The sequence below is a fragment of the Limanda limanda genome, chromosome 2 (genome assembly GCF_963576545.1).
Source record: "Limanda limanda chromosome 2, fLimLim1.1, whole genome shotgun sequence".
Classification (NCBI taxonomy): Eukaryota; Metazoa; Chordata; class Actinopteri; order Pleuronectiformes; family Pleuronectidae; genus Limanda; species Limanda limanda.
Window position 1 is genome coordinate 193766 of NC_083637.1, and position 16235 is coordinate 210000.

Genomic DNA, 16235 nt, shown 5'->3' on the forward strand with positions numbered 1-16235 from the left:
CAGTGTGACATCATAGAAAAGAGTGACATCACAGTAAAGAGTGACATCATAGAAAAGAGTGACATCACAACAGACAGTGTGACATCATAGAAAAGAGTGACATCACAGTAAAGAGTGACATCACAACAGACAGTGTGACATCACAACAGACAGTGTGACATCATAGTGTCAGTGAGGTCTGAACAGTTTTTTTGGACCAAAAAGCAAAACAATAAAATGTTCATTTCAAGTTGGAAAACTCAAAAACACCCAAATTCAGTGACGGCGTTGTTTTTCCTTCCCGACTCTCGGCTGAACTCACGACTTCCTGTCCTCACGACTTCCTGTCCTCACGACTTCCTGTCCTCACAGCGGTCGGAGGCGGCGTCCGGGCAGCGGCAGCTGAAGCCGCCGAGCCGCGGCAGACACAGGTGGGAGCAGCCGCCGTTGTTGATGCAGTAATTATAAACTGGGACAGAAGAGAAGAGACGTTAAACTCTGAGGACTCAAGCCGTCCTCCTGTGGACGTCAAGGTTTAACATTCAAATGACAAAGATAAAAGAGATCAAAGCAACGGTCGTTAAACTAAGTGACGGTGAAAAGCAGCAAACACGTCTCAGCCGTCTGTTAACCACCAAACCTCCAGGAGAAGAGGAACCATCTCCTCTGTCTCCAGACCTGTGGCTGGTTGTCCTACCTTGTGGACACTGTGTGGTTGCCGTGGCGATGCCGTACGGGCGCGAGCGTCTCTGTGGCAGGAACTCGTCCGTCTCTGTCTCCGAGAGACGATCCACGGCGACCACGGCCTCCCTGGAAAACCACAGGAGTCATGGGATTCCAACTAATTACATCAAATTCACCATTAACCCTGTGTGTGTGTGTGTGTGTGTGTGTGTGTGTGTTATTGTGTTATTGTGTGTTACCTCCTCCAGTCGGTGTAGTAAAGCTTCCGTCCTAAGGACACCAGAGAGAATGGAAACTGAATCCTGTCCACGATCTGTCTCCTGATTCGTCGATGAGGATCCATGCACTCGACCTTATGAGTCCCTGTGTGTGGTTCATATTATTATTATTATTGTTGTTGTTGTTGTCGTTAAACAAACAATAACTAACTCACCGGCGTCGGCCCAACACAGCTGCTGGGTGTCCAGGTCAAAGGTCAAACCGTTGGGAAGTCCCAGGTCGTCTTTCACCAGGACGCTGCGCTCCGTCCCGTCCATGTTGGACATCTCGATCTTAGGTCCGTCTCTGTCCCAGTCGGCCCAGTAGAGACGCCTGAAACCAGCACAGAGCACTGTCTCCACCAGTACTACAGAAATACTGATACTACAGATACTACTGATACTACTATCCACAGATACTACAGATACTACAGATACTACAGATACTACAGATACTACAGATACTACAGATACTACTGATACTACAGATACTACTGATACTTCTATCCAGATACTACAGATACTACTGATACTACTATCCACAGACACTACAGATACTACTGATACTACTATCCACAGATACTACAGATACTACTGATACTACTGATACTACAGATACTACTGATACTACTGATACTAATATCCACAGTTACTACAGATATTACTGATACTACTGATACTGCAGATACTACTGATACTACAGATACTACTGATACTACAGATACTACTGATACTTCTATCCAGATACTACAGATACTACTGATACTACTGATACTACTATCCACAGACACTACAGATACTACTGATACTACTATCCACAGATACTACAGATACTACAGATACTACAGATACTACAGATACTACTGATACTACTGATACTACAGATACTACTGATACTTCTATCCAGATACTACAGATACTACAGATACTACTGATACTACTGATACTACTATCCACAGACACTACAGATACTACTGATACTACTGATACTACTATCCACAGATACTACAGATACTACTGATACTACAGATACTACTGATACTACTGATACTAATATCCACAGTTACTACAGATACTACTGATACTGCAGATACTACTGATACTACAGATACTACTATCCACAGTTACTACAGATACTACTGATACTACTGATACTACAGATACTACTGATACTACAGATACTACTATCCACAGTTACTAAATATACAACTGATACTACAGATACTACTGATACTACTGATACCACTATCCACATATACTACAGATACTACTGATACTACTGATACTACAGATACTACTGATACTTCTATCCAGATACTACAGATACTACTGATACTACTATCCACAGACACTACAGATACTACTGATACTACTGATACTACTATCCACAGATACTACAGATACTACTGATACTACAGATACTACTTATACTACTATCCACAGATACTACAGATACAACAGATACTACAGATACTACTATCCACAGTTACTACTGATACTACTGATACTACAGATACTACAGATACTACTATCCACAGTTACTACTGATACTACTGATACTACAGATACTAATGATACTACAGATACTACAGATACTACTATCCACAGTTACTAAATATACTACTGATACTACAGATACTACAGATACTACTGATACTACTGATACTACTATCTACATATACTACTGATACTACTGATACTACTATCCACATATACTACAGATACTACTGATACTACAGATACTACAGATACTACTATCCACAGTTACTTCAGATACTACAGATACTACTATCCACAGATACTTCAGATACTACTGAGACTACTATCCACAGATACTACCGATACTACAGATACTACAGATACTACCGATACTACAGATACTACAGATACTACAGATACTACCGATACTACAGATACTACAGATACTACAGATACTACAGATACTACTATCCACAGATACTACCGATACTACAGATACTACAGATACTTCAGATACTACAGATACTACAGATACTACAGATACTTCTAACTAAGGGTTAACTAGTCTCCTTGGCGCTGACTCACCCGTACGGCGGGTTGGTGACGATGGCTCGGGGGTTAACGAGGTCGGAATCGAACAGGACTCGTCTCTGGCTGCCGTCCAGCTGGGACACCTCCACCGTGTCCCTCATGGAGTCCGTCCAGAAGAGGAGGCGGGACACGTGGTCCACGGCCACGCCCTCAGGACTCTGCAGCTCTGAGGACAGATAATAGTTTATAAACTGAAACGAGACAAATGACCAGCCAGAGACACAATGTCCTACCTGCGGTGACCACTGGGGTGACGTCTCCGCCGCTCAGACTGGCCCGGCTGATTGCAGGCCCCGTGATGTCTGTCCAATAAACCATCTTGTCCACGCAGTCGTAGGCGATGGCGATCACCACCCGGTCCTGAGACAGAAAACAATGTCACATGTCTCAACATGTCCCAACGTGTCCCAACGTGTCTCAACATGTCTCAATGTGTCTCAATGTGTCTCAATGTGTCTCAATGTGTCCCAACGTGTCTCAACATGTCCCAACGTGTCTCAACATGTCTCAATGTGTCCCAACGTGTCTCAACATGTCCCAACGTGTCTCAACATGTCCCAACATGTCTCAATGTGTCTCAACATGTCTCAATGTGTCTCAATGTGTCCCAACGTGTCTCAACATGTCCCAACGTGTCTCAACATGTCCCAACATGTCTCAACGTGTCTCAACATGTCTCAATGTGTCTCAATGTGTCCCAACGTGTCTCAACATGTCCCAACGTGTCTCAACATATCTCAATGTGTCTCAATGTGTCCCAACGTGTCTCAACATGTCCCAACGTGTCTCAACATGTCCCAACATGTCTCAATGTGTCTCAATGTGTCCCAACGTGTCTCAACATGTCCCAACGTGTCTTAACTTGTCTCAATGTGTCCCAACGTGTCTCAACATGTCCCAACGTGTCTTACTTGTCTCAATGTGTCTCAACATGTCCCAACGTGTCTCAACATATCTCAATGTGTCTCAATGTGTCCCAACATGTCTCAATGTGTCTCAACATGTCTCAATGTGTCTCAACACGTCCCAAGGTGTCTCAACACATCCCAAGGCGTCTTAACATGTCCCAAGGTGTCTTAAAGTGTCCCAACGTTTCTCAATGTGTCTCAATGTGTCTCAACGTGTCTCAACATGTCTCAACGTGTTCTTATGTGTTCCAACGTTTCTTAAAGTGTCTCAATGTGTCTCAACGTGTCTCAATGTGTCCTAACAAGTCTCAACGTGTCCCAATGTGTCTTAACATGTCTCAATGTGTCTCAACGTGTCTCAACGTGTCCCAACGTGTCCCAACATGTCTCAACGTGTCCCAATGTGTCTCAACATGTCTCAATGTGCCTCAACGTGTCCCAATGTGTCTCAACGTGTCCCAATGTGTCTCAACATGTCTCAATGTGTCTCAAAGTGTCTCAATGTGTCTCAACGTGTCCCAATGTGTCTCAACGTGTCCCAATGTGTCTCAACATGTCTCAATGTGTCTCAACGTGTCTCAACGTGTCCCAATGTGTCTCAATGTGTCTCAACGTGTCCCATTGTGTCTCAACGTGTCCCAATGTGTCTCAACATGTCTCAATGTGTCTCAACGTGTCCCAACGTGTTCCAACGTGTTCCAACGTGTCTCAACGTGTCTCAACGTGTCTCAACGTGTCTCAACGTGTCCCAATGTGTCTCAACGTGTCTCAACGTGTCTCAACATGTCTCAATGTGTCTCAATGTGTCTCAACGTGTCCCAATGTGTCTCAACGTGTCCCAATGTTTCTCAACATGTCTCAATGTGTCTCAACGTGTCTCAACGTGTCCCAATGTGTCTCAACGTGTCCCAATGTTTCTCAACATGTCTCAATGTGTCTCAATGTGTCTCAATGTGTCTCAACATGTCCCAATGTGTCTCAACGTGTCCCAATGTGTCTCAACATGTCTCAATGTGTCTCAGCGTGTCCCAACGTGTTCCAACGTGTCTTAAAGTGTCTCAACGTGTCTCAATGTGTCTCAACGTGTCTCAACGTGTCCCAATGTGTCTCAACGTGTCCCAATGTTTCTCAACATGTCTCAATGTGTCTCAATGTGTCTCAATGTGTCTCAACATGTCCCAATGTGTCTCAACGTGTCCCAATGTGTCTCAACGTGTCCCAATGTTTCTCAACATGTCTCAATGTGTCTCAACGTGTCCCAACGTGTCCCAACATGTCTCAACGTGTCCCAATGTGTCTCAACATGTCTCAATGTGTCTCAACGTGTCCCAATGTGTCTCAACATGTCTCCAACGTGTCTTAAAGTGTCTCAACGTGTCTCAACGTGTCTCAACATGTCTCAACATGTCTCAACGTGTCTCAACGTGTCCCAACGTGTCCCAACGTGTCCCAACATGTCCCAGTGTGTCTCCATGTTTAAAAGTTGACATGTTTAGAAGTGTCTCACGGGGACGTGCAGCAGAGGTTTGGCGTCCTCTGTCTTCATGCTGTATCCGTCCAGAGGAAGCAGTTCGATTCTCCCGCTCTGAGCGAACAGGAGGTGTGTCCCCGGAGCGACGGGCTGCACGTCAGGCCGCGGCGTGGGACCCAGAGGGGGAGGAGTCACTGCGTGGTTAATACCTGTGAAGAGTCAGGATAGGTCAGAGTGGTCTAGTGAACTGGTTTCGATCGTTCAGACTTTGTCTCCTGGAGAGTTGGACTCACACAGAGGAGCGCTGCTGGCCCCGGTCCGGGTGTCGGGGATCTCCTGACCCGCGGCGTCCACACACCAACACTGTCTGATGCTGGCGTGACACTGGGACGCCTCGAAGGCTCCGTGCTCGTCGCACTGGGGCACGAACTGACCGAGGGCCGGGCGAGGGCGGAAGAAGGAGAAGAAGCCGGAGGAGGAGGAGGAGGAGGAGGAGGCCTGAGCGCTTTCTCTCTGATGCTCGCACTGCGTCTTCTCTCGCTCTGAACAAACACAAACAGTCCGAGTGAGACCTCACAGAAACAACGTCAACAGTGTGAAGATCTTTGTTACAAGGTTGAGCTTTCATCATGTCGAGTTTAAATTATTAGAAGTTAACTCGTTAACCACTCAGGTTTGATGTTGTGACATCTCACTATTTTAATTTTATTTTATTGGTTGTTTTTTCTCTTTTTAAGAACTTGGCTGAAACTATCATATATGATAATATATCTATTTTATATTATATTATATATAAATATAATATAATAATTGGATTTGACGTATTCTCTTATTTTATAATAGAGTGAATCTTTGGGTTCTTGACTGATGGTCGAACTAAACACAACATTTGAAGAATCAACTTTTTTCAGGATTTAATCGACCAGTAAAGAAAAGAACTAATGAATAACCAGTAGCTGTTAATATCTATATGATGGATTATGATCATGTGTAATTCTCCATTCATCTCCAGACGTTAGAGAGTTAAAGGGTTGAATATGATTTGCGTCTGGAGGACGTGGCAGCTGCAGACGAACGAGCAGAGAACCAAGGTCTCTCGTCTCTTATCGTCCGAGGACAAACCGCAGCCAGACGGCCGTGAGACGGAGACAGATCAAAGGAAACACAGCTGGGACGAGTCCTGACAGGGGACACGTGATTATGACCTTCAGGGGCCGGGACCATGAAAATATGACAAGCGTGTGGTGTTGTGCAGCGGAGCTGTAATTAGCTGCAGTTCTGTCTAATCTGACACCTGGAATCACTGAGGCACGCAAACCAGCGACAACAACAACAACAACAACGACAACGACAACAACAACAACAAAAACAGAGGAGAATCTAAATGTGAGGAATCAGAGGAATCAGTTTCGACTGATGTGTGAATGTTGAAATAGATCAGCAGCAAAAATAAACAGAAATATCCATTCATTTTTCTCTGGAGGAGAAAATCTCCATATTTTAAGATTTCAGAAAGAAAATAAGAAAATAAATATGTGACGATCTGTAAACTTAAAATAATGTTAATAAAGTTAACTATATTCAGCATTTAGCTTCATGAGAGCGAATCCCATTGAGCTCCATTCATTCTGCTGCAGCTCCAGTAAAGAGAGGGGGGGTGGGGGGGGCGGGGGTTCGCGTTCAGCTCACAGACAAACACTGAGATTATCATAACTCCTACTTTTGGTTTTGGAAAAACACCCGAGGCCATAATAACCTTCCTCCGTCACCGTCTCACACTACATTTACTCTTCTTCAACTTGGACCCAGTGACAGAGACGACAGAAGGATTGAAACAGTTCAACAGGAAGTGAGCGACACACAACGAGCTGCAGCTGCAACACGGATTTATAAGAAGCTTCAAACTAAATATATCAAATACTTTGAAAGTCTGAGAATAAAACACGTTTGCTCTGCTCAGCTTCAACTGCTTTTCAGACGAGGTCAAACTTTGCTCTTCGGATGCATTTGTTAATTTGAGTGTTTGAACAAAGACTGATTGTTGTTGATGGTGTGAAGAGACTGTTGTGTCTTCAGAGCTCAGGAGTCCCAGTGTCCCTGAGGTCTGTTGAGACGTCCCCTCGTCCCTGAGACGTCCCCTCGTCCCTGAGACGTCCTCTCGTCCCTGAGACGTCCTCTCGTCCCTGAGACGTCCCCTCGTCCCTGAGACGTCCCCTCGTCCCTGAGACGTCCCCTCGTCCCTGAGACGCTCACTCTGCTCCACTTCACTGGGTTTCCTACCTGAGGATGTGGGCCTGCATTGGAACCCATCACCATGGAAACCAGGCCGGCACTGGCAGGTGAAGGAGCCCGGCGTGTTGGAGCACAAGGCGTCGCCGTGGCAACGGTCCAGCCGGCACTCGTCCTCGTCTGAGAATCAAAGACACGAGGTGAAGACGAGGCCGAGGTCTGCGGACGATCACACGTGAGGTCAACTCACCGTGACACGAGCGCCCGTCGCCATGGAAACCCGGGAGACACGAGCAGGCGTAGGAGGAGCCTCCGGTGTAGCTGCAGGAGGCGCGGCCCGACACATCGCAGCCGTGACTTCCTGTCTGACAGGGATCCACGCTCTCCTCTGCACCGACAACCAGGACGGACATGTTATTATTATTAATATTATATCAAACTCTGCTGTAACAGAAAGAATATCTGACTGTAGAAGATGAGCCCCCCCGACGCTCCTCAGACCCACGAGCTCCACAGATGTTTTCATACGGAACAGAACCTCTGAAGAAGAACATCTGTACGTTCAACGAGGGACACACAGGAAGTACACACTCCACACACACACACACACACAGGAAGTACACACTCCACACACACACAGGAAGTACACACTCCACACACACACACACAGGAAGTACACACTCCACACACACACACAGGAAGTACACACTCCACACACACACACACAGGAAGTACACACTCCACACACACACACACACACAGGAAGTACACACTCCACACACACACACACAGGAAGTACACACTCCACACACACACACACACACAGGAAGTACACACTCCACACACACACACACAGGAAGTACACACTCCACACACACACACACAGGAAGTACACACTCCACACACACACACACACACAGGAAGTACACACTCCACACACACACACACACACAGGAAGTACACACTCCACACACACACACACACACAGGAAGTACACACTCCACCCACACACACACACACAGGAAGTACACACTCCACACACACACACACACAGGAAGTACACACTCCACACACACACACACACAGGAAGTACACACTCCACACACACACACACAGGAAGTACACACTCCACACACACACACACACAGGAAGTACACACTCCACACACACACACACAGGAAGTACACACTCCACTCACACACACACACACACACACACACGTGTCAACGCACCGATGCAGGTCGTCCCATCGCTGGCGAGCACGAACCCGGTGACGCACTCACAGCGGAAGCTTCCGGGCTGGTTGCTGCAGACGGAGGCGGAGCCACAGATCCACGGCGTCTCGCTGCACTCGTCAACATCTGCCAGGAATAAACAGCCGAGTTACAGAGGTCAGAGGTCAGGGGTCAGGGGTCAGGAGTCAGGCTGCAGCGTGGGCTTACCGTGGCAGTAGCGTCCGTCTCCGGTGAAGCCGGCGGCACATTCGCAGGTGAAGCGGAGGGCGTGGCCTGCTCGGCACGCGGCGTTGATGTCGCAGCCGTGTCGGCCGGTGAAACACGGATTCTCCTCCGGGGGTCCGGCTGCGAGAGAAGAGAGGGACCACCGGGTGAACATCTGCTCTGATGTTTCCTCTTACTGATGTTCATTAATAAAAGGAGTTGATGAGCGTGAAGATGATCAGCAGCAGCTCCGGGTCGCGACCTCCGCAGCAGCTCCGGGTCGCGACCTCAGCAGCTCCGGGTCGCGACCTCCGCAGCAGCTCCGGGTCGCGACCTCAGCAGCTCCGGGTCACGACCTCCGCAGCCAGATGTTTCCTCTCTAACCCTAACACCACCCAGATGTTTCCTCTCATTCATTCATCTGAGTGAATTCAACCTCGAGGAGCGAACCCTCCTGCACGTTCACCCTGAGGCCGGATGTAGTGAAGGAGTCCTCTGAGGTCCCCCCCCCCGTGGACGGGTTGGTATCTCCCTGACCTTCACCCCCCCACCCCCCACCCCCCCGCCCTCACAGCTGCTACCTCCTGATCCCTGTTGATGTTTCTTTGAAGGAAGCTGGTTTCAGAACATTCCTCCGACACGTCACGCTGAGAACCTGCAGCTGGACCTGCTCACATCTTCTCATCTTCACCTCCTAACGACTCTCACACTTCTGGAAGAAAGTTTCTAACGAGGTCATTTATTATTCCGGCTGCAACAAAGTTATATTTTCATAATCAATGACTCGGTAATTATTCCGTTCAGTCGATGAAATGTTTAATGTGACATGAATAATGAATTGACTTTAAGACTCTAAAAGTGTTTATGATGCTTCTGCTGGTCTGCCCAGGCTCCGCCCCCCCCAGGCTCCGCCCCTCGCCTGCTGCGGATGAGGCTGACCCGGACGACCTCCTGAGCTGATGAACGTCCTCTTGTCCTCTCGTCCCTCAGGAGACGTTGGTCAGCTCGTCTCCTGGGGGAGGAGCTGAGGAACTCACCGTGGACGGAGCCGATCTTGTTGCTCGTGGCGAAGCGCGTCAGATTGTTGTCGGCGTCAAACATCACGAAGATCTGGTCCACGCTGAGCTGCTGGGTGGGGGGGGGGGCCCCGGCCCCCTGGTGGTGAGGGCAGCTCTGGAAGGTGATGGTCTGACGCCACTGGTAGCTCCGGGTCTGGACGCTGCCGTCGGGGGAGGTGATGGCGTAGCCGCGGTTGGAGGAGGAGCTGATCACTGGTGGAAGCAGAAGAGAAAAGCATGAAGACAGATTCACGCTGCCATGTGGATTCGGATTTGGGGGCCGGCCTTACGGTTGGTGTCGTACTGGTAGACCTCCTGGTACGGGTGGATCTGCACAGTGGCGCCCGGGGGGACGGGGGGGAGGCGGCCCTCCAGCTGCGTGCTCACCACCAGGTGCTGGTGAGCGTCGAGACCTTGGAACTGCTGCGTGATGCTCAGACGCTCGTTCCCCGGCTGGAAGATCACCTCCGCCTGGCGGGAGAACACGCCACCTGCAGGGGACGCACGCCACGCGCATTCAGGTTCATGCCCCGCCCACTCATCAACACACCAGTATTATCTGTGTGAGCGACACATCGGCTCTCTGTCGGTAGACGTCTCCTCACCGATCAGCCTGAAGCCGTTGTGGAAGCCCGGCTGCTCCAGGGCGAAGGCCCAGCCGATGACTCCGCCCAGGGACGACAGCGGCTGCAGGGACGGCCCCAGGTCGGGGGGGATGCTGCTGATGGCCACGTAGGCCCGCCCATCATTGGCCACCACGTACGAGTGCAGGTCGTTGTTCCTGAACTCCACCGGCGAGTTCCCGACGAGCACGCGACCGCTGACCTTCCCGCTCATTCTCTGAGGTTTACCTGGGAAACCAGACAGAGGTCAAGAGGTCACACGAGGACAGACCCCCCCCACCCCCCCACCGGGACCAGACCACCCCCCCCCTCCTTCAGGTTCTACTGAGTTCGATGGAATCATGTTGGGACAAAATGTTCATAAGAATTTGAAACATTGATTTATGGAGAAACTAAAGATCATATTAATCGTGATCATATATACATGATATATATATATATATCATGTATATATATATATATGATATATATATATCATCATCCAGCTTCGCAGAATCCTCACCTTCTGCGACGCAGTCCTTCCCGTTGCCGTAGTAACCGGGCCTGCAGTGGCAGCAGAACCCGTGACTGTAATCCCGACAATCCGCAAAATTAGAGCATTTGTGTCGGTTGTGCTCACAAGTTTCCAGATTGTAGGAAAACACTGAGAAAAGAACCAAAAACCTTCAGAGACATGAACCTTCAGAGACATGAACCTTCAGAGACATGAACCTTCAGTGACAAGAACCTTCAGAGACATGAACCTTCAGAGACATGAACCTTCAGAGACATGAACCTTCAGAGACATGAACCTTCAGAGAATAAATCAATAAATCAATAAATCTTCAAGCACAAAAGTTTGGAAGCCCAATAATTTACCATTTACATCCAGATCGTGGTCCTCGTCCACCACAACCACCTGGGGGTGCTGGGGCTGGGGGTGGGGGGGCACTGGTTGGACTGGTTCCGGATGCTCGGGGGAACTTGGAGGAACCCTCTCAGGACTGTTGTATGGGACCGTCTCGGACTCTGGAAACTGCTCTTCATGTTCTGGTTGGACGAACCCTGGTGTGATGCCTTCAGCCTCTGTGGAACCAGTTTGAGACCCGGTGGTGCTCTCAGTGAGAAGCTCCTCCTCTTCTGCTGCTTCACTGGACATCATCGTCTGGGTTGTGTAAGTGGAAAGGTCCGCCTCCGGTTGCTCATCGGGTTGTCCTGGCAACAGTGTCACAGGAGGTGCAGTTGGACCTTTGTCCTCAGGAAGTCCAGGGACAAGTCCTGGTATGATGGAGACAAAGAGCCGCGAAGGACCAATCTCATAAACCCAAACTCCTTTGCGTCCGGAATTAGTTTTTCTGATTGGATACAGAACCGGGAAAAAAATCAGTGACAATTAAAAAAAGCTTTTGAGATGTTGAACATTCATTTCATGGATGTTCTGCTCAGTGATAAATAAAACAATAATAATAAACAAGCTTCTTCTCACTCGTCTCAGACGAGTTCCATCACCGTGAGCAACAGGAACAAACCAGCTTCTGCTTGTTCCTTCAAATGTTGCTGAGACACTTCAAGACATTTTCATCCCAAAATTTGTGATAGTGCCACTTTTGGAAATACTGATTATTGTTTATTACAATAAAAAGTATCTTCTTTAAAGTATAATTTGATATAAACGTCCAGGCTTGTCCTGGGCCCTCAGGCTGAAGGGTTTGTTTAGCTAGCATTCTGTTAGCCGCTAGCATTCTGTTAGCCGCTAGGACCAGGACGTGGTTCCTTAACAAACAGCAGCTTCTCACTCGGTTAGTTCCCTGACGGAGAACTCCTGGTCTGAGGTGGTCTGGTAGTACGTCCCCTGGCCGTTCTGGAACCAGCCCTGCACCATGCCTTCGTTGAAGCCGGCCTCCAGGAGCTGATTCTCACCCCCAACAGGCGTGGAGAGGAACTGCAGGCCGCCGGCCGGATACAAGACGATGGCAAAGGACGAGGACTTCATGGAGGCCACAACCAGCTGGAACGTGTTTCTCTGAAAGATCAAAGGAAAAGTGGTTGAGCAGCCGTTCTCAGTTTTGCTTCTAGAGCCACAAAGTTCTTCTGGTGTTCTAATCTGGTTGGTAGTTTGAGGAGAGACGTTCTGATCTTCAGAGGAAGCTGTCCCACACACAATGAGTTCTCTCTGTCAGGTTTCTGGCTCCGCCTCAGAGAAGGTGTACGGAGCTCAGAGGAGAACCAGCTCCTTTATGTTGAAAAGGTCCAGTTGAGGAGGTTCAGGCATCAAGTCAGGAGGCCCGGCCATCCGGGAGGAGGTGCAGAACTATCTGGAGGGTCTACATGTTCCATCTGGCCTGGGAACGCCTCAGGACCCCCCAAAGCAGAGCTAGAAAGGGTCACCGGGGAGACCCTAACCCTTCGGGTCTTCACCGATCTGACTTTATTTTCAAAGGTGAAGGTGTAAAATCTGAGCTTTGAATCAAACCATCTTACAAAGACACCACATGGCTGACCTTAGTGTCCAGTCCGTCTCCGGGACCTGATGTCCCCCGGGCAGCCATGTCCACCCAGGTGACCACCAGGACGTTCAGGGGCTGGACTCCTTCTTCTCTGGGGAAAGCTCGTGTGATGTGCTCGGCGGCTCGCCTCAGCACCGCCGGGCTTCTGTCCTGCCGGTAGAAGACCGACCCTCGTCCGTCGCTGTTGTCCAGGTCGCCCAGCAGGGCGGCGATCATGGGGAAGCTGGCGGGCATCTTGCCCAGGTACACGCTCTCGGCTGGAGGCTCCACCCCCGACACAAAGCCGTTCGTGTTGATCTGCAACAGAAGTGAACTCAGTGATGTCGGTTTGAGTTGAATTTAAATCTCTGTTTTATTAGTAAAACCTTCCAGACTTTTATCATTATGAAGTAGTAATAACTATATCTGTTCATTATCAGGTCCTACCAACACAAGGCAGAATCTCATTCTTAATTTCAAGAAGAAAACTCCATCAGGTGATTAATAACTTATAAAACCAATTACTAGTTTCTCATTAGGAGGCGCTAACAATGGCATAGTTAGTTAGTTCACTATCATTCATAATGATATTTTTATCTTGAGGTAATATCTAACTAATTATGGTTTCTATCTCATCATTAAGAAACATTTCAGCATTTCTCATATTTATGACTTAACAGTTAAGATCTAGAAATCATGATTTAGCTTCTCATGATCCAAACTCTGTTCATAATTATGATGAAGATATTTGCTGCTTTCCTGTTTATTAAGTTTGAATCATAACCTGTTGGCTCTTTTAACCAGAAATACATTTATCTGGAGGCGTGCAGCGGGGGGGAACCGGGTTAGAGGGCTAAAAGACACGCCCACTCACACCTATACCCATAGGACGGTACCAGCTGTCAATCACACTGTGGTACCCCCCCCCCTGTTTGACTCTAAATGATCATAATTCACTGAATGAACTTCAGCTGTTTGAAGAAAACTTGAAACTAGAAACAGAAACTTATAAAGTGAGAAGTGACTTCGTACAGAAACCACCAGAGGAGTGGAAGTGTTCGTCCGTCTCAGACACTTCTTCACTTTCCTCTGTCGGATTCATTCACTTTGAGGATAAATAGTCGATAAAGATATTCTGAATTATGTGATGATGAGTTTTAATCATTGAATATAAGAAAAGTAGCGGAAATAAAGTTCTGCATGTTGAGAGGATTATTGACTTTCTGGGAACGTTCGGCCATGAGCATGAAGGATGAAGACAGAGGAGGAAGAGTAGGAAGAGGAGGAAGGGGAGGAAGAGGAGGAAGGGGAGGAAGAGGAGGAAGAGGAGATGAAGGTCGGAGCTTCACAGCACACAGAGGAGGAAGAGGAGGAAGGGGAGGAAGAGGAGGAAGAGGAGATGAAGGTCGGAGCTTCACAGCACACAGAGGAGGAAGAGGAGGAAGAGGAGGAAGAGGAGGAAGAGGAGGAAGAGGAGGAAGAGGAGGAAGAGGAGATGAAGGTCGGAGCTTCACAGCACACAGAGGAGGAAGAGGAGGAAGAGGAGGAAGGGGAGGAAGAGGAGATGAAGGTCGGAGCTTCACAGCACACCGAGGAGGAAGAGGAGGAAGAGGAGGAAGAGGAGGAAGAGGAGGAAGAGGAGAAAGAGGAGGAAGAGGAGATGTAGGTCGGAGCTTCACAGCACACAGAGGAGGAAGAGGAGGAAGAGGAGATGAAGGTCGGAGCTTCACAGCACACAGAGGAGGAAGAGGAGGAAGAGGAAGAAGAGGAGATGTAGGTCGGAGCTTCACGGAGCACACAGAGGATCTCCAGTTCAAACCGGTGTCAGAGCTCCGCCCCCTGCTCCACCTCTGACGCCCACAGGAATTCTGCACAATGACCCATTCACTGGAGAAAGGATTTCTTTAACCTCATTAACTCAAATCCGCTTTAAACTGCAGCCGAGCGGACGCAGCTCAGGACCTGAACCTCAGGACCTGAAACTCAGGACCTGAAACTCAGGACCTGAACCTCAGGACCTGAACCTCAGGACCTGAACCTCAGCGCCCGGGACCACGAAGCCCGACTCAGCGTTTCCTCTTTGTCCAGAAGACAGAACACACGTCTCACACCATCAAACTGGGAAAACCTGGATTTAAAATCCAATGAGAAATAAACTCATAACATGAAATAAAACAGAGAGAATCTGACCACATGTTTACAACCAAAAGAGAGTTCCACACTTTGAACTAGCCTCTCTGCCAGGAGGGGTCAAAGGTCAAGCAGCGGCGGACAACAGATGAAGAGGTTTCCGGTGAGTGGAGACTCATGGACGTCCTTCACAGCAGGTGCTGGTGTTAGTGGCTGGAGAGGTCAACAGAGGTCAGCGCTTCAGAAACTTTGCCGTGAACCACCTGGACGACCACGCCGGGTCAGGTCCTCATGACCTGCAGGTCCTCCTCAGTCCTGGAGGAACGCGCCTCCCATTGAGAGCAGCTCAGACTTCTGCAGCCAGGAGGCGCTGTTCTCAGCAGGAGGGACACGAGGTCGAGGTGGTGAGGTCACGCCCGAAAGGTCAGACCTCATCCAATAGAGCGAGGAGCCATTTCCAAACCCGCCAGGTTACAGGGTCCCTAGTCCAAACCACCACAACAAATACACCTAGCCCCCGTTACCGTGGCGATACGGGGCGAGAACCAGGGTGCGCTGGATCTCCGTTTGAAGGGGTTGATCTTTACTCTTCTTCTGTGGTTTAATGGCAGGGACCGGAGTGCCAGCGCCACCTGCTGGTTTGTGCTGTTAGACAAACAGTGATTTTCATGAACTCTTTGGTGTTTGATGAGTTCAAGTGAAAAGCTTTGATAATGTTTCTGGAACCTTCGGATGTTGATAATAACAACACACGTGTGTGATCATCTGTGCGTCGTACTCGTGGGAACACGCCAGGACGCCGCTGACATCCCACATGTCTGACCTCTGACATCATCATCATCAGTGTGAGAGCGGCGGTGGGGGGGGGGCACCCTGAGAGCTGCCATCTGGTTCAGGAGGACAGGCGTCTCAGGCCTATAGG

The 16235-nt window shown here is 48.8% G+C and overlaps 1 protein-coding gene across 1 annotated transcript in view; it reads right to left on the bottom strand.

The window, feature by feature from the left end:
• Window positions 1-329: 329 nt before the first annotated feature.
• LOC132996903 (nidogen-1-like) overlaps window positions 330-16235 on the bottom strand; it is a 22413-nt gene continuing 6507 nt past the window's right edge. Inside the window, exons 2-20 of the mRNA XM_061067268.1 lie at window positions 13199-13501; window positions 12494-12720; window positions 11577-12052; window positions 11221-11361; window positions 10701-10946; window positions 10386-10586; window positions 10075-10308; window positions 9041-9178; window positions 8831-8959; window positions 7849-7986; window positions 7650-7778; window positions 5663-5911; window positions 5406-5578; window positions 3224-3350; window positions 2985-3156; window positions 1097-1254; window positions 903-1026; window positions 677-789; window positions 330-448 (exon numbers count right to left, since the gene is read on the bottom strand). Coding sequence (XP_060923251.1) covers window positions 330-448; window positions 677-789; window positions 903-1026; window positions 1097-1254; window positions 2985-3156; window positions 3224-3350; window positions 5406-5578; window positions 5663-5911; window positions 7650-7778; window positions 7849-7986; window positions 8831-8959; window positions 9041-9178; window positions 10075-10308; window positions 10386-10586; window positions 10701-10946; window positions 11221-11361; window positions 11577-12052; window positions 12494-12720; window positions 13199-13501 — 3597 coding nt within the window. The remainder of the gene's footprint in view (window positions 449-676; window positions 790-902; window positions 1027-1096; window positions 1255-2984; window positions 3157-3223; window positions 3351-5405; window positions 5579-5662; window positions 5912-7649; window positions 7779-7848; window positions 7987-8830; window positions 8960-9040; window positions 9179-10074; window positions 10309-10385; window positions 10587-10700; window positions 10947-11220; window positions 11362-11576; window positions 12053-12493; window positions 12721-13198; window positions 13502-16235) is intronic.